General features: G+C 43.1%; 1 protein-coding gene across 3 annotated transcripts in view; it reads left to right on the top strand.

Moving 5' to 3' along the window:
* Positions 1-19,928, top strand: part of LOC121300861 (paired amphipathic helix protein Sin3b-like) — a 47,121-nt gene extending 27,193 nt beyond the window's left edge. Inside the window, exons 7-19 of one of the 3 annotated variants that reach the window (XM_041229804.1) lie at positions 4,202-4,288; positions 4,406-4,524; positions 7,109-7,319; positions 9,409-9,525; positions 12,598-12,836; positions 13,126-13,309; positions 14,094-14,697; positions 16,653-16,822; positions 17,381-17,554; positions 18,003-18,095; positions 18,257-18,351; positions 18,535-18,733; positions 19,230-19,928. In XM_041229804.1, the coding sequence (XP_041085738.1) occupies positions 4,202-4,288; positions 4,406-4,524; positions 7,109-7,319; positions 9,409-9,525; positions 12,598-12,836; positions 13,126-13,309; positions 14,094-14,697; positions 16,653-16,822; positions 17,381-17,554; positions 18,003-18,095; positions 18,257-18,351; positions 18,535-18,733; positions 19,230-19,460 (2,523 nt within the window). In that variant the 3' untranslated portion in view covers positions 19,461-19,928. Of the gene's footprint in view, positions 1-4,201; positions 4,289-4,405; positions 4,525-7,108; positions 7,320-9,408; positions 9,526-12,597; positions 12,837-13,125; positions 13,310-14,093; positions 14,698-16,652; positions 16,823-17,380; positions 17,555-17,990; positions 18,096-18,256; positions 18,352-18,534; positions 18,734-19,229 lie in introns of all 3 variants that reach the window. The other 2 variants (XM_041229803.1, XM_041229805.1) reach the window with 2 other exon arrangements.
* The last annotated feature ends 1,220 nt before the right edge of the window (positions 19,929-21,148 follow it).

The following is a 21,148-nucleotide window of genomic DNA, read 5'->3' as shown; positions in this document are numbered from 1 at the left end:
CACAGGACACGGCACTCGTTACCAAAACAAAAAGACAAACAAAACGGGCTATACAGACAAAGATGGTGAGCAGATATTTAACTACTGTTATTATCACAATTATTACCTCTGTATCCTATCCCGTTCTCGACTCACCGAACACGTAACCCTGAGTGGGTGAAAACATGCTGCATTTATGCAGCTCTACCAAGACTCGATTGCTAATCAATCATTCAGTTGGATTCGCGCTACAATTGGACATGAATTAATAAAGTGCAGTTCCCCGTGCTCACATATTATTACTTTTTACTTGCACGTGAAGTGCTGTGCAATCCTCGTGCCTAAATACAAATATACATTTTATGCTGACAACTCCCAGACTGACTCCTTCAGCCGGGGCAAGTCAAGCAGCAGAAAAGCTGCTGTGGTTGTTGGTCTCCAGACCTCCCCCAAAATCTCTGGCAGCGAAACTGCTGTGGGGGAAGGTGTTCTCCTGACCTCTTCCCCCCTTTATTGCCGGCAGCTCCCTCTGGGGGGACTCCAGCCCCCAGAACTTCTGCAGCGAAATTGCTGTGGGGAAAGGTGGTCTCCTGACCTCTCCCCCCTTTTTCATAGCCGGCAGCTCCCTCTGGTGGGGCTCTGTCCACACTGACCCCTGCGGCCAAGCAGAGCTGACTGCAACCCCAGGTGAAGCAGTTCCAGCGACCCCAGGCGATGCGGAGGAGCTGGCAACCCCAGGCAAAGCGAGGCAGGCATCCTTGGGTGAAGCGAGGCAGGGAGTCAGGACAAGCTGGGGTGCGGGTGTTGGCCCTCTTCTCGGCCACGACGGCCGGGCGGTTCTTCCCAGTGCTTCCCTCAGCAGCCTATGCAAGGGCTGCTGAGGACCTCCAGCATCTAGTCCTGGTCCTTCTGGTGCAGGGAGAGGCAGCTCCTGCTCCTCTCACCCTGATGGTGATGGAGACAGAGGCAGCGCCAGCTCCTCTCCTCGTCATGGTGGGGGAAGTGATACCAGCAGGCATTCATCCTCGCAATGGTGGGGGAAGTGATACCAGCAGGCATTCATCCTCTGCTGGTGGGGGAAGTGATACCAGCAGGCATTCATCCTCTGCTGGTGGGGGAAGTGATACCAGCAGGCATTCATCCTCTGCTGGTGGGGGAAGTGATACCAGCAGGCATTCACCCTCTGCTGGTGGACGGGGACCCAGCAGGCATTCACCCTCTGCCGGTGGAGGTGGCGGAGGCAGAGGCAGCTCCTGCTGCTCTGCTCTTGGCGGTAGAGGTGGTGGAGGCAGAGGAAAGGGAGATCGTGCCTAACTAACTTGCTTGATTTTTTTGAGGATGCAACATCGATAATGGATAATTGCAAAGCATATGACATGGTGACGGAGGTTTAGACTAAGTCTTGTTACAGAAAGCTTTTGACAAATGTACATGGATAGGCAGTGGTTAACATGTAGAAAGCAACCTGCTGATTAGAGGAAATATCGGCAGCCAAGTAGTTGATCACCACGGCAGCACAAAAGATTACTAATTCTCAAACTGAACGCAGTGGGATTCAGGGAAACACATGTACATGGATTAGGGAATGGTTAACATGTAGAAAACAGAAAGTTCTGATTAGAGGAAAAATCTCCTCAGAATGGAAGGCTCTGTGTTAACCAGCGGTGTACCACAGGGATCAGTATTAGGTCCTCTGCTATTCCTAATCTACATTAATGATTTAGATTCTGGTATAGTAAGCTTTTTTTTTTTTTTTTTTTTTTTTTGCAAACACAAAAGTAGGTCTGCGAGTGGCAGGCACTGGTGCAGCAGCAGGTTCTCATTCAAAATGATCTAGAAAGACGGCCAGATTCAGACGTCTGACCAGAGGAACATGGCAAAGAGAGGTGGAGTTTGGTGGATGAGAGAAAAGTCGTAGCATTTACTGCATGAACAGGAAATAAAAATGTAACATTACAAAAACATAGGACACGGCATGGGAGATATTGAAACAAGAAGGAATCTATGAAAAAGACCTAGGAGTTTTTGTTGACTCAGAAATGTCTTCATCTAGACAATGTGGGGAAGCTATAAAACAAGCTTTTATGCAGATGCTCGGATCGATTGCTAAAAAGTCATTGAATTGGAGTAAATACAAGGGAAGTGAATTTAAAAGTGCAATTACAATGCTCACTAGTAAGACCTCATCTTGAATATTGTGTGCAGTTCTGGTCAACCTCGTGCCTAAACAAATATACATGCTGCTCTAGAAAGAGTGCAAAGAAGAGCAGACCAGAATTATATCCGGGCTTAAAAGGCATGTCATATGCAGACAGGCTAAAAAGAACATATGAATCTGTTCAGTCTTGAACAAAGAAGACTACTTTGCCGACCTAATTCATGCATTCAAAATTCTAAAAGTAACACATTGACAGTGTCGACGCAAGGGACTTTTTCAGCCTGAAAAAAGAAACACTTCAACCAGGGGTCACAAATGATCACTTAGAAAAAGGGGCATTCAGAACAGAAAATAGGAGACACTTTTTTACACAGAGAATTGTGAGGGTCTGGAATCAACTCCCCAGTAATGTTGTTGAAGCTGACACCCTGGGATCCTTCAAGAAGCTGCTTGATGAGATTTTGGGATCAATAAGCTACTAACAACCAAACGAGCAAGATGGGCCGAATGGCCTCCTCTCGTTTGTAAACTTTCTTATGTTCTTATGTTCTTACTAACAGGTCTGATATCTTGTGCGACAAGATCCACTATCAGGCCTGTTATTTCTTTTGCTCTGATGCTTTTTGGATTTGCTTTTTGGACACTGTCGTGTTTTGTCGGGTGCTGTCTTGCTAAATGATCCCGCAGGTTGGTGGTATTGCCACAGAAGCTCATTCAAACGCCACAAACCAAGCATTTTACCTTTACATTTTGTTCTTTTGTTAAAAAAAAATTTAAAAAATAAATCTTCCAAAAGTCTGATGGCATTATTTAAACTTAAATTAAATCGACAATTTAACTAGCAAAATGTGATAGGATGCAGACAGGTGGATGCAGACGTGCACTATACTGTAGTGTAGTGTAGTGTAGTGGAGTTCGATACATACCTGTACTGTACTGTAGTGCAAGGGGGGTGCAGACCTGCACTGTAGTGTAGTGTAGTGGAGGTGGATGCAGACCGGTACTGTAGTGTAGTGCAGGTGGATGCAGACCTGCACTGTAGTGATGTGGATGCAGACCTGCATTGTACTGTATTGTAGTGGAGTTGCATACAGACCTGCACTGTAGTGTAGTGCAGGTGGATGCAGACCTATACTGTACTGTAGTGCAAGGGGGGTGCAGACCTGCACTGTAGTGTAGTGGAGGTGGATGCGGACCTGCACTGTAGTGTAGTGGCGGTGGATGCAGACCTGCACTGTACTGCACTATAGTGCAGGTGGGTGCAGACCTGCACTGAACTGTAGTGTAGTGGAGGTGGATACAGACCTGCACTGTTGTGTGGTTGAGGTTGCAGAAGACCTGCACTGTACTATAGTGTAGTGGAGGTGGATACAGACCTGAACTGTAGTGTAGTGCAGGTGGATGCAGACCTGCACTGTTGTGTAATTGAGGTTGCAGAAGACCTGCACTGTACTATAGTGTAGTGGAGGTGGATACAGACCTGCACTGTAGTGTAGTGTAGTGGAGGTGGATGCAGACCTGTACTGTACTATAGTGTAGTGGAGGTGGATGTAGACCTGTACTGTTGTGGAGGTGGATCCGGACCTGCACTGTACTCAACTGTAGTGTAGTGTAGTGGAGGTGGATACAGCCCTGTAGAGTAGTGGAGGTGTATGCAGACCTGCACTGTACTGTACTGCATAGTAGTGTAGTGGAGGTGGATGCAGACCTGCACTGTAGTGATGTGGATGCAGACCTGCACTGTACTGTAGTGTAGTGGAGTTGGATACAGACCTGTACTGTAGTGCAGGTGAATGCAGACTTGCACTATAGTGTAGTGGAGGTGGATGCAGACCTGCACTGTAGTGTAATGGAGGTGGAAACAGACGTGCACTGCACTTTGCTGCACTGTAGTGTTACACTATGAGCAGCAGTATTGAGTGTATCTCAGTCTGGGGTAGATGGAGGGGCACCACGCCTTTCTGTCTGCTTGTCACTTAGGGTTTCATGATTTCATTGTCGGCATATAACTCATCAGGACAATACAGTGGAAATGTATTGACCATTTATATTTCTCTCTTTCAGAAAAAAATGAAGCTGTGTACAAAAGAGCAGTCGTATGCATCAGCTGGAAAACACGGTGTTCTCCGGGAGTTCACTTTCTTTGACAAGGTAGATAATCACAGGTTAATAACAATGAAGGGTAACTCCAGCTGGTAAAACATGTTACAGCAGTCAAACAGCAGACCGATTTACAAGAGTGTCAGAATGTTCTTTTTTGTTTTAAAGGTGCGGAGGTTATTTAAGAGCCAGGAAGTGTATGAGAACTTTTTGCGCTGCATTGCTCTCTTTAACCAGGAGGTGGTGTCTGGGGCTGAGCTCCTGCAGCTTGTAACTCCATTCCTGGGGTAAGTTGCTTGTGTGCCGTGAAAACTGGTGAATGGAAGCGCTGGGTCACGGGATCAGATTCTTGTCTGTACAGAAGTAGTGCACTCTGCATAGTTACATTTATTCATCATCTTTACTTAATTGTTCAGGATTCGTTTTCGGATTCGGCCCAAATAGCTACTTTTTGAGCAGGGTTCGGATTTGGCTGAATACTTAGGATTCGGTTCACCGAATCCTATATCCACCCAGACACATATACATTTTAAAACATCCCTCCAATGTGTGCAGTTCTTCTTTAAATAAAAGACACTAATCCGGTATTGAATGTAACTGTATTTAATAATAAGAACACGTTTGAACTCTGTCGCAGCTCTCAACTCCCCAAATTACTGGTGGCGCACCCACTAAAAACTTCACACGCAGCTGTTGAATGCAAACATACCCCATATGCAACAGCATGTTCACATCACACTTTTCATGGAGTAAAGGTATGCAGTAAATCTGTAATATATAGTAACGGCAAACTGTTGTAGATTTTTGTGCTTTGTCTGTCAAATGTGTTCCAGAGCTCATACTGAGATTAATAAAATAAATAAATATACATATATATTATATATATATATATATATATATATATATATATATATATATATATATATACACACACACACACACACACACACACACACACACACAGTGCCTTGCAAAAGTATTCAGACCCCTGACCAATTCTCTCATATTACCGAATTACACATGGTACATTGATATTTTATTTTTAAACACTGAAACTCGGAATCAATTATTGTAAGGTGACATTGGTTTTATGTTGAAGTATTTTTAAGAAAAATAAAAAACGGAAACATCTTGCTTCCATAAGTATTCAACCCCTGTGCTGTGGAAGCTCCCAGTTTGCACCGATGAAAGAAATTGCCCAAACGAGGACACAATTACCTTACCATTGGCCTCCACCATGAACCATTAAAATTGCTGTCACATTTTCTGGACAAAAACCCACTGTTGAAGGATCATTGGTAAAGCTGTGAATCTGAAGGAAAATGAAGACCAAAGAGCGTTCTGCAGAAGTTAGAGATAAAGTAATACAAATGCATAGATTAGGGAAAGGGTACAAAATAATATCCAAGTGTTTGGATATCCCAGTGAGCACAGTTGGATCAATAGTCAGGAAGTAGAAGCTGCATCACACCACCCAGGCACTGCCAAGAAAAGGCCGTCCCTCAAAACTCAGCGCTCAAACAAGATGGAGACTTGTGAGAGAAGCCATAGAGGTCAACACTACTTTGAAGGAGCTACAGAGTTCAGTGGCTGGGAGTGGAGTAATGGAGTAATAATCAACCATATCAAGAGCTCTGCATAACACTGGCCTGTATGAGAGGGTGGTAAGAAAGAAGCCGTTACTCAAAAAGTACCATCTGAAAGCACATCTGGAGTTTGCCAGAAAGCATGAGAGTGACACAGCTGCGATGTGGGAAAAGGTTTTTTGGTCGGATGAGACCAAGATAGAGCTTTTTGGCCAAAGCTCAAAGCGCTATGTGTGGCGCAAACCTAACTCTGCCCATGCCTCAAGACACACCATCCCTACTGTGAAGTATGGTGGTGGCAGCATCATTCTGTGGGGATGCTTCTCATTAGCAGGGAATGGGCATTTTGTTACAATTGAAGGTGAATGGATGGAGAAAAATACTGGAAAATACTGCAAGAGAATCTGCTTCAGTCCACTAAAAAACTGAAGCTTGGGAGGAAATTTACCTTTCAGCAGGACAATGATCCCAAGCACAAGGCCAAAGCAACATTGGAGTGGCTCAAGAACAAAAAGGTGAATGTCCTACAGTGGCCCAGTCAAAGTCCTGATCTCAATCCCATTGAGAATCTGTGGCACTATTTGAAAATTGCTGTCCACAAGCGTCGTCCAACCAATCTGAACAATCTGGAGCAAATCTGCCAAGAAGAGTGGGCCAGAATCACTCCGACACTGTGTGCAAAGCTGGTACATACTTACCCCAAAAGACTTAAAGCTGTTATTGCAGCGAAAGGTGGCTCTACCAAATATTAAGGTGTGGGAGTTGAATATTTATGCAAGCAAGATATTTCAGTTTTTTATTTTTCTTAAAAATATTTCCCAACATAAAACCAATGTCATCTTACAATAATTGATTATGAGTTTCAGTGTTTTAAAATAAAATGACGAACAGAGCAAAATTTGAATGTACCATTTGTAATTCAGTAATATGAGAGAATTGGTCATGGGTCTGAATACTTTTGCAAGGCAGTGTGTGCATGCGTCAAAAATGTGGATTTGGTGCATCCATATTAATTAAACCACTTAATTTGTCATGTGCAAGGTCGTTTATTATTGTAAGACATACCATCTTGTGCAGTTTGGGCGAGATGACCACAAAGTGTACAAAATAACTCCCTACACACAACTTATCACAACTATTGAATATTAAAGTGTTGGTTTTTTTTACCTTTTGAACGATGCTGATCGTTCTAGGCACTGTTGATACTGATAATTTCTTTTATTATTGTGAAAGAAGGCGTTCTGTCTTCATTGGAAATCTAATGCATTCTGCTTTTTGTTAACAGTAAATTCCCTGAACTCTTTGCTCAGTTCAAATCTTTCCTGGGTGATAAAGAGCTTTCACATGCACCAACCCTTCTGGCCGATCGCTACACAGAGGGCAATGGCAGAGACATTGATTATGCTTCCTGTAAAAGACTGGGCTCCAGTTACAGGGCTCTGCCAAAAACCTACCAGCAGCCAAAATGCACAGGCAGGACGGCAATCTGCAAAGAGGTAGGTCTGTAGCCCACATCAGTGCTGCATCTTTTCTTTCAGATCCTCTGTGAAGGCAGTTGTATGTACCTACAGCTATGGCCAAAGGTTTATCATAATTAAGAAAAAATAAACTATATGAATATAATTGTAATATTTTATTTAACATCATATAATCAAATAAACTCCAAAATGATATTGCAAATGTCTACTGGAAGCCATAATAGATTACGGTATTTCGTGTTAGATTTCGAAATGCCACGTTTTTCAATTTGTCAGCTTTTCATTGAGTATATGGAAAACTACAAACGGTGTGTAATTCAGTATGTTAACGTAACATTATTCTGCAGGTTTCATTCAACTTTGTGAAACACATTTATTTAATTCTATAGGGTGAAAAAAAAAAAACGTTTGGCCAGAGCTGTATGTCCATATATAAGGCGAACCGCCTATCCAATCAACATGAAACTTAATATTAACATTAGTTATTGATAATATCAGATTCTGAGAGATGTCTGTCTGTCTTTGCTTATATAGAACGACTTTTGTGATTTAAACATTTCATTGCCAATTCTTATTCTGTACTATTCTGTCACACCGATGATCTGTGTCACGGTCATGCTCTATTTTACTATACTGATTGCTCTAATTCTGAGTTTACAGCTGTGTTACTGACACAGGCTACTTGTTCTAGAATCTAGGTCTCTTGATCAGTGTTAGTCAGACAGGTGTTGAGATGAGATGTGGTGTGTGTGTGTGTGCTCGTACTCCTCTCTCTATGATCGTCTTTGCACAGGTGTTGAAATGTGATGTATGTACAGTGCCGAGAAAACGTTTGTGAACTCCAATAATTATGGAAATTCCATAGTTTTACCATGATAGCCACCTTGAATCAAAACCAGTCTTTTATTAAATATCCAGTAGGGTTTATATTAACCAAATCCATGTCTTTTGAAACAAAATGATGTATGAATTAGACAAACAATGAGTAATTAAGATTCAGGGTATGTGAAAAAGTAAGTGAACCCCTGGTTTTATCAGCTCAATTAAGGGGATAAGTATAATCAGAGTTTGGGAGGCCCTACCCTATAGAAAGAACTTTGTGAGTTTTGTCTTTACCATACAGGTGTGTGGAAACACGTCATGCCACGATTAAAATAAATCTCTGAGGACCTCAGAAAAACAGTTAGATAGGGTTACAAAACCATTTCTAAGGATTTGGGGCTGCACCACCACTGTCAGACAGATATGCAGTCTACAAATGGAGAAAGTTCAAAACCACAGTCACTCTACCCAGGAGAGGTAGTAGGTTTGGCGAAAACCAAACACTGCGTTCGAACAGAAGAACCTCATCCCAGCTGTCAAGCATCGTGGTGGGAGTGTGACGGTTCGGGGCTGCTTTGCTGCCTCAGGACCTGGACAGCTTGCCGTCATTGACACAACCATGAATTTTGCATAGTATCAGAAGATTGTAGAGGAGAATGTCAGCGCTTCCATCCGTGAGCTAAAGCTGAACTGAAAGTGGATCATGCAGCAAGACAATGATCCTAAACATACAAGCAGATCTACAAAAGAATGGCTGCAGAAGAAGAAATTCAGTGTTTTAGAATGGCCTAGTCAAAGTCTGGACCTAAACCCATCAAAATATTGTGGCAGGACCTGAAGTGAGCTGACCATGCAAGGAAGCCCTCAAATGTCACCGAGTTGAAGCAGTTCTATAAGGAGGATTGGGCCAAAATTCCTCAAAACTGATCTGAGAGACTGACCAAGTTACAGGAAACAATTGCTGCTCAAAGGGGTGCCACCAGTTACTGAATCTAAAGGTTCACATACTTTTTCACACATGGATATTAAATTGAATCATTTGTGGATAAATAAATGTTGAAAAAGTATCATGTTTTATCAGGTTATCTGTATCTATTGTTAGGATTTAGATTAAGATCTAATAACATTTTCGGCGTGAAATATGTGAAAATCCTGAGGGGTTCACAAACTTTTTCTCGGCAGTGTGTGTGCGCGCACACGTACTCTCATGCTCTCTCTGTGACCTTCTTGTGGTTGTGTTTGTTTGTGTGATCGTACTGCTCTCTCAATTATCCTCTTTGCACAGGTGTTAAACGACATCTGGGTTTCTTTCCCCTCCTGGTCTGAAGATTCAACATTTGTCAGCTCAAAGAAAACCCCGTATGAGGAGCAGCTGCACCGATGTGAAGACGAGCGCTTTGAGGTAACTCACATTTCATGGGTAACTGCAATATTGATGAGACTTGTTAAGGACCTACTAGTGAATATCAGACTGGGGGTATACAGAGCCTCTGTCCATGTGGAGAATGGGATATCTGGGGGGAAGTGTGTGTGGCACACTTACATGTTTTATATTTCTGGAAAATGTAATTAAATTGTGATAAAATTCACTGTTAACATTATTAGCACAGATTATTGGGATTGTGAGTTTGTGGGGGTGTAGGGAGGTGTCTCTCTGTCTGTACATCCATTAGTCTGAATGTCACACTTGCATGTAAAAATGTATCTCGAAAACAAGAAGTTATTCCACATACTGTAACTCAGTCATTGTAATGTACTGTGACAGGGTAGCGTTGCGGGCCTGGGTGGTATCGGCAGGCAAGGAGACTCTGAGACAAGGAAGCTGCGGTTTAAGCTCTGCAGCGCGTTTAATAAACACAAAAATAAAAAGGTTTAACAAAACAGAACACTGCTGCTCACAGAGCAAAAATCAAAAGGTTAAACAAAACAAAATAACCAACTCAAGGGCTAAAACAAAAGGTTTAAACAAAAAACAAAACTGTTCAGGCTGGGCAGAGCCTTCACTGAACTTTAGCTACCAAAAACATACCCATACCACTCACCAACTCCTGTCACCAAACAAAGGATTATACAATCAGCTCCAGCCACATTCTTACGTGTATTTTGGCAGGGATAGGAAATTAACCCCATCCCTGCCAATCACCACCAAAACACCATAAAACAATATTTACAGGCAGGGCCCTGCCCTACTACATATCCCCCTTGAAAGCTATCCACCCTCCCTCAAGTCCCCTTTTGTAATCCCATTCTTGAGGGAGGTTAGTCCATAGTCCGGCGCCCACCTGGCGGGACCGAGACCAGGCAACAGGGGACACAGGCGCAGTGGATGTGGCGTCGAGAGAACAAGCAGATGAGCAGTCAGCTGCAGTCCCAGGCAGAGGTGCGAGCCCAGGCGACCATGCAGTGACATCTGAGCAACCAGGGGGAGAGGAGCAGATGCCAGGCGACCTCCTGTGCCTGGTGGTGCCGCAACTGGGGAGCCGGTCTCAGTGACCAAAGGTCCACACATGGAGCCTGGGTGTCTGGGAGCCCAGGCTGAGGGATCCAACCCACAGGCGCCAGGCTGTGGCACAGGGGTGGTCGTCAAGACTGTGGTGGAGGTGTTCTCCTCACGTTCCCCCCTTCTTTGTGGCCAGCAGCTCCCTCTTCCGGAGCCCGGGCACTATTCTGGTGACCCCCAGGCGAAGCAGAGCTGGCGACCCCAGACGGCGGCAGCGGACCCTCGGAGGCGACGGTGGGAGGTGAGCCCCTGGCCATGAAGGCAGCAGCAAGAGCGCCACGTCTCACATTTGTGGTGGTGGAGGCAGAGGTAGCTCCTGCTCCTCTCTTGATGGGGAGGGTGGCAGGGTCTCCTCCCCTTCTGGCTGCGAAGGCGGCGGGGGTTCCTCCCCTTCTGGCTGCGAAGGCGGCTGGGGCTCCTCAGTGCCTGGGGACTGGTGCAGTTCACCTTTGGTTGCGGGAAACAGCGGGTCTTCTTCTTCCTCTTTTGCTGGATGCTCAGCTTCCCCCCTCTTGGGCGCAGTAGACGACCGGGTCTGGTCTACAGCCCAGAACCACTCTGCCGCATCCCCAACAGGCCCTGGTTCTATGCTTCCTCATACAAGGGGTTTCCATAGGGGCAGTCCTCACGGTCATACCCGAACTCGAACTTTCCACAGGCGCCGCACATGGGGGCCACTTTAGCCCTCCACCGTTACTACTTGGCTGCCCAGTCCAGAGGACCCAGAAGGGTTGGAACCCTTGATCACCACCTCTTGCGCTGCTGTTGTTGGGGGCAGGCGTTGCTGCTGCTTTTTCTTCATTTTTTTTTTTTCCCCCACAAAAAAAATAGTCCTGCTCCGAGCCTCTAGGGGGCCCAATCCCACACTGGCACCACAGGGTATCAGCAGGCAAGGAGACTCAGAGACAAGGAAGCTGCGGTTTAAGTGCTGCCGCGCGTTTAATAAACACAAAATAAAAAGATTTAACAAAACAGAACACTGCTGCTCACAGAGGAAAAATAAAAGGTTAAACAAAAACAAGTTGTGAATACAATAAACAGGAACAAAATAACCAGCTCAAGGACCAAAGTAAAAGGTTTAAACAAAAAACAAAACTTTTCAGGCTGGGCAGAGCCTTCACTGAACTTTATCTACCAAAAACCCAGAGTAACAAACTACCACTCACCAACTCCCTTCACCAAACAAAGGATTTTCTCCCTTTTTTATACCATGTGGCTGGAGTTTAATGATCAATTATTCAATCCGCTCCAGCTACATTCTCATTCTCACATGTATTTTGGCAGGGATAGGAAATTAACCCCATCCCTGCATACCACCACCAAAACACCACAAAACAATATTTACAGACAGGGCCCTGCCCTGCCACAGTACTTTACCATGAAACGTCATTTGTTAATCTTATGCTATCTAGGTCTTAAAAACCACTATTCATTGCCATTTCCCTTTTCTCTCTAACCTCTGTACATTGCCCTTTCTCCTATACTCTCTGCATGCTGTTGATATACATCATCATTGTTTCAACTTTTCTGTCATACTGTAGGCTCTGATTTTGAATTCACAGCTCAGGTAGGGATCTTGGTCACTTACCACCCTTTGTATCACTCCTTTGTCTGCTTCAAACCAGCTCTGCAAAACCGTGAGGTTTAAAGAACCATGTCGAACATTGACGCACACAGAGCTCTTCTTCATTGACATTTAACTTGAGTAATTTGAAGAGACCTGTGTTCCAAACTGTGTTTTTATGAAGAAAAATACAGCTTGATTCAAACTGTGCTAGTGTTATTTAAAGAAGCCAGCAGTCTAGAACAGCTTAATAAATATATTTCATTTTTTACAGATGTTTTGTTAAAATAGGGCCTGTAATCGCAATAATGCCTGGTGAGTACAGACCGGTTTGGTACAATTAGCAAGCAGATCCTAGTTTAGGAGGATGTTCTTGCTAGCAGAGTAATAGTCAGTTTCTTCTCCCTCAGCTTGATGTGGTGTTAGAGACCAATCTTGCCACGATCCGGGTTTTGGAAAGTGTTCAGAAGAAACTGTCCCGCCTGTCCCCAGAAGACCAGGAGAAGTTCCGCTTGGACGAGTGTCTGGGCGGGACTTCCGAAGGGATCCACCGCAGAGCAGTGTACCGGATCTACGGGGACAAGGCCTCGGAGATCATAGAGGGGCTGAAGAAGAACCCGGCCAACGCAGTGCCTGTGGTGCTGAAGAGGTGAATTCACACACGGGAGACCATTCCCTTCAGGGGATGGGGAAAGGAATTGTAGCTAACAGACTAAGTTAGTAAAAAATACCCATTTCTGTTAGTTTGCATAGGGTTGCAATAAATAGTTTTATGTTATAACAAACAAATATTTTCATTTTAAACAGACATCTGGTACTTCTGTAGTCTCTACAGTAGTACAAAGAGTTTGAATATGACTTTATGAAAACCCTTTGAAACCTTTCCGTTGTAAGTGGATGGATTGGTTACACCAGAGTCTCTTGTGTTGGTGTTTCAGATTGAAGGCGAAGGAGGAGGAGTGGCGAGAGGCTCAGCAGGGCTTTAATAAGATCTGGCGTGAGCAGTACGAGAAAGTGTACCTCAAATCCCTAGACCACCAGGGAGTCCATTTCAAACAGAACGACATCAAGGCTCTCCGCTCCAAAAGTTTACTCAATGAAATTGAAAGCGTGTATGATGAGGTAGGACTTTCTGAGGAACTTACCTTTTTAAATGTCGTTCTTTTTTAAACTTCTGTTCTATAAGAATTACACAAAGCGATGTCAGCACAAATAAATTAATTTATTGAGCAGCAACTGCAAAAGCTACACAATCCTACCCTCAACCATACAGTTATATTGCTGAAAGTGTAAAGCCATGCAGTTCTACTGCAGCCCCAGATGAAGCCTGTGTCACAATTCAATTAGACACTGTGTGCAGTGATTCAGTTCAAATACTCTTCTAATGCTGTCTGTGTGTAAATATTCCCTCGGTATCAAGAAACTGCTGCTTTATACACACCATCAGGAATCTGAATGCCTTAGGGCTGTATATATTTATTCTTCATATTTTTTGTGTATTTCACTAACTAAATGTTTCCGTACAACATGAGCGATCCAATAATATGTAGATGTAGAGAAAGACATTTGTTTGTAAGTGGTATCGGCAGGCATTGTCTCATCATTGTAGAGTCTCATTGTGCACTGATGGTGGGCTACTTCTGCTTAACATAACATCCTTGAAAATGAATCTGAACCAAGATCTGCTCCTCCTTTTAAAGCATAGCAGGAACCTATTTTTATTTGAAAGTAAGCAATATAATTGAATACGTTGTGGGCAGGGCGTTATTTTTATTATGAGATGTCAACTTGTGCAAGCTGTGTTTTATGCACTGGATGACATTTTACAGCAAGGTAAGATTTTGACAAATGCTTAACACAGATTTTTCCTGTTTTAATAATAAAATAAAGATTGTTTTTTGTTCAGCGGCAGGAGCAAAGCGTGGAGGAGGGCAGCCTGACCAGCAGCAAGCCACACATGGTGTATCTGTACGAGGACAAGCAGATCCTGGAGGACGCAGCTGCCCTCATCATCTACCACGTGAAGCGCCAGCCCACCATCCAGAAAGAAGACAAGGACCACATCAAGAGAATCCTGCAACACTTTGTCCCTGACCTCTTCTTTTCCAAACGGGGTGAGCTCAGCGAGTCGGAGGACTCCACCGATGAGGAGCTCGAGAGCCAGGACCTGGCCCGGGGGCCCGAGCTGAATGGAGAACCCAGGAGGAGGCACTGCGGCTCTCCTCGCAGCACCAGCGCCTTCGGGGGGGAGAAGCTGGACCTGCGAGACAGCGAGGCGGAGCATCAGAAGAACTTGGATGGTGTCTACAATCTAATCTTCATGAACAACAACTGGTACTTCTTCCTGCGGCTGCACCAGATCCTGTGCTCGCGGCTGCTCCGGGTTTACCAGCAGGCGGAGAGGCAGCTCCTGCAGCACCGCGCCGACAAGGAGAGGGAGAAGGAGCTGGCAGATGGGCGCAAGGAGAAGATCAGCGACCTGGCCATGGAGCTGAGACTCAAACAGCCAAGTGAGTGCCTTTTGGAGCTTTCTCCTTTGTTTCAGGAGTGTAAGCCGTGATTATTACAAGCCGCTAAGGATTGTGTACCAGCAACATGGATACATTGGAGGCACACTTCACAGTTTCAAATACAGCCACCCACAGCTTATCACCACACTGAAAAGACCCGGCAAGAATATAATGGAAGTCAATGGGAACAAGCTTCTGATAGCACCCTGCTTAATATTTCATTATTAGTTATGCAATTGACTTCCACTTACGCATTACTGTATATCTTTAATCTTTACAATGTCTTACACAGTCCTGTAGACAGACTGTTTATTGAAAATGCTTATTACAAAAAAACTGTAATCAACAAAATACCCAGCATAGTAGAATATGGTGGAAATGTAGTTAGCTGTCTGAATAGGGTCAAATAGACATCAAGTACTTCACCTGTTCATTGTTCTGCTTTTATTCATCTCTCCCAGTGATTTTCAGCCTTTTTAAAAACGGTATCCCTTCTGTCTGAAGGTTTCAGCTCAAGTATCTACCATTTTCGCTGTACTAAATAGTACCACAGTTGCAATAAAAGGCAGAATAGTCTGATTAACATTCATTTTGCTCCCTGTTTTATTTGAATATATAATTTGTCAACTTTGGGACTGACAAACTCCTAGTTTAGGACACAATACCAAACAGTAATTCTGAAAACTTTTAATTACGTCTTTGAATGCACAGAATCAAAGAGAATATCTTTGGTAAATGTTTATCACCCGTATTTGCTTTCTATTCAGCAAAGTTAATATAATCCAAAGTTTTCTGCACTGTAATCACATTACCATTAACAGCTCATATCAGAGTGGAAATTGGAAATAGTGGAAATAATTAACTTTAACTTAACTTTAGTTAGGCACCGTGGTTTAGAGATAGTATACAATACTAAAAAAAAGTCATTATTTTCTGTTACTTTCATATTTATTTTTGCATTTCCGAGTCGTCCTGCGTACCCCCAGTTGAAAACCCCTGGTCTGTCCCGTATACCCTGGAGAGGTATTTCATGTTTTAATAAATGTATTCATATGTATTCAGAAAAGTGTAAGGTACTGCATGCAGGAAATAAAAATGTACATTATAAATATCATATGGGAGATATTGAAATTGGAGAAGGAATCTATGAAAAAGACCTAGGAGTTTTTGTTGACTCAGAAATGTCTTCATCTAGACAATGTGGGGAAGCTATAAAAAAGGCTAGCAAGATGCTCGGATACATTGTGAAAAGTGTTGAATTTAAATCAAGGGAAGTAATGTTAAAACTGTACAATGCACTAGTAAGACCTCATCTTGAATATTGTGTTCAGTTCTGGTCACCTCGCTATAAAAAAGATATTGCTGCTCTAGAAAGAGTGCAAAGAAGAGCGACCAGAATTATTCCGGGCTTAAAAGGCATGTCATATGCAGACAGGCTAAAAGAATTGAATCTGTTCAGTCTTGAACAAAGAAGACTACGTGGCGACCTAATTCAAGCATTCAAAATTCTAAAAGGTATTGACAGTGTCGACCCAAGGGACTTTTTCAGCCTGAAAAAAGAAACAAGGACCAGGGGTCACAAATGGAGTTTAGAAAAAGGGGCATTCAGAACAGAAAATAGGAGACACTTTTTTACACAGAGAATTGTGAGGGTCTGGAATCAACTCCCCAGTAATGTTGTTGAAGCTGACACCCTGGGATCCTTCAAGAAGCTGCTTGATGAGATTTTGGGATCAATAAGCTACTAACAACCAAACGAGCAAGATGGGCCGAATGGCCTCCTCTCGTTTGTAAACTTTCTTATGTTCTTATGTTCTTATATGGATATGGATTCGTTATTAATACAAAGCTTCTCATTTCTGTAGTAATATTCTAATAAAGATACTGTGTGTGTTTGCACGCGCCTGTGGGTGTGTGTCTCTCTGTCTGTGCGTGTGCCGTTGCTGCTGTGCTAGGTGAGGTGGAGCTGGAGGAGTACTACCCTGCCTTCCTGCACATGGTGCGTAGCCTGCTCGATGGGAATCTCGACTCCATGCAGTATGAAGACACTCTGCGGGAGATGTTCACCATCCACGCCTACGTGGGGTTCACCATCGATAAGCTTATACACAACATCATACGACAGGTAAAGAACTGTCAGGAGCTGCTCTGCACAACAACGGGGGGAACGGGTCTTAAAATACTATAGATGTAACACCCTAACCCTTTGCAGACTGAAAATCCTACCCTTTTGAGGTGCGACTGACATGACTTTAAGGCTTATATCAGGGCAAATATCCATCGACAGTATACAGCATTATACCTTTCTAAACAGCTTATTAAGAGAATAGTGTTTTCACTGTGGTGAAATATACCCTACGATTACCTAGTTCACTCAGTCAGTGGTATGAGTGTTTGACTAGTTGCAAGGGTGTCCAGTGATAATGACAACGGATAATGGAGAGGTTCTGAACCATGCCTTGTAAATCCTAGCTGTGCTAGGTTAAAACACAGTAGGAAATACAGAATGTAGTTTTGAACCCGCAACTGCACTCAAATCACCAGCTTCAATGACTTCCACACAGGTACTGCAGCACTGACCTCCGCACAGGTACTGCAGCACTGACCTCCACACAGGTACTGCAGCACTGAACTCCACACAGGTACTGCTGCAGGTTGTGATGTAATGAATGTCTCCCTGCAGCTGCAGCACTTGGTGAGCGATGACGTGTGCCTGCAGGTGGTCGAGCTGTATCTGAGCGAGCGGAGGCGAGGGGCGGCAGGGGGAAGCCTCACGTCTCAGTGTGTGCGCGCGGGCTGGGAGACCAGTTACCAGTGGAAAGCAGAGCGCACTATGGCAGATGAGAACTGCTTTAAGGTGCGTGTTCAATATACCAAACCCCATCAGAGTCTACACACAAACATTATACATAATACACTTCAAGTAAGAAATGTGGGTTATAAAAGATATCCCTTATTATCCTATTATTAGTTTAAAATAAAGTATACATTTATCAATGTATGAATTTTGGCATGTTCCCGTAGACAACAATGTCAAATAGAAATACTAAAACAAACTTCATAAATTCAAGGACGAATGTTTTGAAAGATATTGAGAAAGACTTTGCTCTAATTGTATCATTTATCATTGACTGTATTGAGTTTCAGTATTTCTAAATTCAGCACTTTTGAGTGTTTAATAGCTATGGCTGACCATGGAAAATGCAAAAAAATGAGAATGCTTATTATTATTACAATAAGTGTATTGTGAAATCAGCTGCGTCCCCTATAGCAAAGTATAACTGAAATTCCAGCGTTTGTCACAGGTGATGTTTATGCAGAGTAAAGGCCAGGTAACCATGACGATTGAACTGCTCGACACCGAGGAGTCCCAAACAGATGACCCTCTTGATGTGCAGGTAAAGGAGTCTGCTGTTCAGTGTTAGCAGATACTGAGAATGTACCCCTAAAGCAGCCATGTGTTCTAATGATATCGCTGTACCCCTAAAGCAGCCATGTGTTCTAATGATATCGCTGTACCCCTAAAGCAGCCATGTGTTTTGCGATCTTCTTTTCTCAGCACTTAGCAAGTTACATGGAGCAGTATGTGGGTGCTGAAGCAGCCCAGTGTCACCACATGGAAGGATTCTACTTCAAACCTGTCTTTCTACCAAGGTAGGGCACCTCAAAAAAAAACACTCTAGAGACACCTCTGCTAGGAATTTCTCAAAGCTGTCCCTTCTACCCTCTCAAGCCTCATATCTGAGGCCATCTGACTTGATAGTTACAGATTGAGTTTTGAAGCATGTACCTACTTACAGCAGTGCCTGTAATTATTGTGCTTGTTTTTTGTTCCAGAAATCTTCGGAAGTTCAGGAAGTGGCAGATTAAACAGATCACTGCGATGAAGAGCAGGAGGGCCTGGCAGCTGGGTCTGGGGGTGGAGAGTGCCAGCAATCTGGACTGTAGGTTCAAACTAAACACGCACAAAATGGTGTTCGTTATGAACTCTGAGGACTACATGTACAGACGAGGAGCCCTGGTGAAAGCCAGAAAGGTGAGCTTCTTAATATTCACATGCACAGCTTAATTAAAATATCTTGTGTCCAGTTCTTAAATTTCATTTTGAATTTAAATAAATACTACTGCACCAAATGGCCAGATAACCCATTCGGACACTCCCATTAAGATCACATTTTGTGGGTCCTTATTAAAGTTTGGCGAAACTTGGTATTAACTTTATTTTGCATAAGTTTTATATTTTGGGGATATTTCAATTCAAACAGCTGAATGCAATTCCAATATTGACTTTGCTAGTTCACTTCTAGTATACACTAAAATATGACTGTTGCTGCTACTTTGAAATTGAAGTGTTGATCAATTGACTACCAGCACATGTATTGTGATACATGTCGAACTGCGATACACATGTGGTATTTTGACGTTAGTATTACACCCCTCCAGTCCATAAAGTTTCACAGAGTATTCTGGTTATATAGAAGTGTATAAAGCCGTTGGGGTGTTACTGACATGCTGCCCTGCTCTTCTCTCAGTCCCAGTACATGGTTGCTCAGACCCAACACCAGCGCTTCGGAGAGTGGCATCAGAAGTGGCTGTCCCAGAACGTGACTAGCGAGATGGACACTGTGGTACAGGACTGGTTAATGGGGGAAGAGGAACAGGAAATGGTTCCATGCAAAACCACGCGTGAGACTTTGCATGTCAATGGGATCCCAGTACACAGATACCAGGTGGACTACAGCAAGCAGCCCCCTTCACCGTGACCAGTGCCAGCATATTGACTCAGTATTGCAAAGCAGAACAACGGAACTGGTCACACAGATTGAATATCTCCTTTTTAAGTATAAGTGTAGTTTTTAGCTCTCACAAGAGTATTTTGTTTATATTTGTATATGTTTATACTGGTAAGATGAGTACAATCCATGTCTGTTTTGTACAGTATATTCTTAATTCAAGCATCTATACAGCATACTTGCAAACCTAATGAAATATATCTTTCTATTGTCAGGAAGCAACCGTATTCTTAAAGCATACACATTTTGTTACTGTTTAGATTGTTTTGTCTGTGCATTGTATATGATTACTTTAAGGGTTAATTGATTTTGTTTACAGCTCCTGTGTTGCCTCCCTGTTTATGTATAAATATCTCAGAAAGGTCATCTTGATATTCCTGTACTGAAGTATATTGTAAATTTTTTTTGTTCCATATTAAAATCAGTGTTTGAACCGAATGTAAAGCATTTCCCTTTAAGTAGAAAAACAATCATGAAATACATCTTCATTTTCATGAGTTTTGTTAATATTTACTACTGTATATTCAATATGATATTCAATAAGTTTCATAAATGTTGTTTCATGGATTTGTATTCACTATACAAGTTTAAAAGGTGCAGTTTTGAAAGAAACACATTACAGCAAATATGTGTATACATTTTAAAACACCTGGCACTACATTGCGTTAAAGTTCTGAGTTGGCTTGCCTCGACTTCCAGGAAGTCTGTTAATGCTTCACTTCCTAGTGCAGCAGTGTCTTCGGGGTCATCTTATTGGATGCAGAGCATCACAGTCATCATGGGAAGCACCCTGCAGGGGTGGGAACAATTTCACTCATCAGATGACCCAAGAAGTCAAACAGATGTCTTTAACCTAGTGTAGTACCAGGTATCATGTTTAAAAAAAAAAAAAAAAAAAGTACAGATTTGAGACTTCCATAGCGAATGGATGTGCACGGCAAGGAAAATGTCTAGACTATTTTGTAGCTACAATCACAAGCCCCTTCTAAAATCTACACTGAACAAAAATATAAATGCAACATGCAGCAATTTCAAAGATTTTACTGAGTTACAGTTCATATAAGGAAATTGATAAATTTAAATAAATTCATTAGGCCCTAACGTACAGATTTCACATGACTGGGAATACAGATATGCATCTGTTGGTCACAGATACCTTAAAAAAAAAAAAAAAAAAAAAGTAGGGGCGTGGATCAGAAAACCAGTCAGTATCTGGTGTGACCACCATTTTCCTCCTGCAGCACGACCACATCTCCTTCGCATAGAGTTGATCAGGCTGTTGATTGTGGCCTGTGGAATGTTGTCCCACTCCTCTTCAATGGCTGTGCGAAGTTGCTGGATATTGGTGGGAACTGGAACACGCTGTCATACACGTTGATCCAGAGCATCCCAAACATGCTCAATGGGTGACATGTCTGGTGAGTATGCAGGCCATGGAAGAACTGGGACATTTTCTGCTTCCAGGAATTGTGTACAGATCCTTGCGACATGGGGCCGTGCATTATCATGCTGAAACATGAGGTGATGGCGGCGGATGAATGGCATGACAGTGTGCCTCAGGATCTCATAAGAACATAAGAAAGTTTACAAACGAGAGGAGGCCATTCGGCCCATCTTGCTCGTTTGGATGTTAGTAGCTTATTGATCCCAGAATCTCA

This window comes from Polyodon spathula, chromosome 26 (assembly GCF_017654505.1).
Source record: "Polyodon spathula isolate WHYD16114869_AA chromosome 26, ASM1765450v1, whole genome shotgun sequence".
NCBI lineage: Eukaryota > Metazoa > Chordata > Actinopteri > Acipenseriformes > Polyodontidae > Polyodon > Polyodon spathula.
The sequence above is the reverse complement of the archived record's forward strand: the minus strand, read 5'-3'. Positions and strand labels throughout refer to the sequence as shown.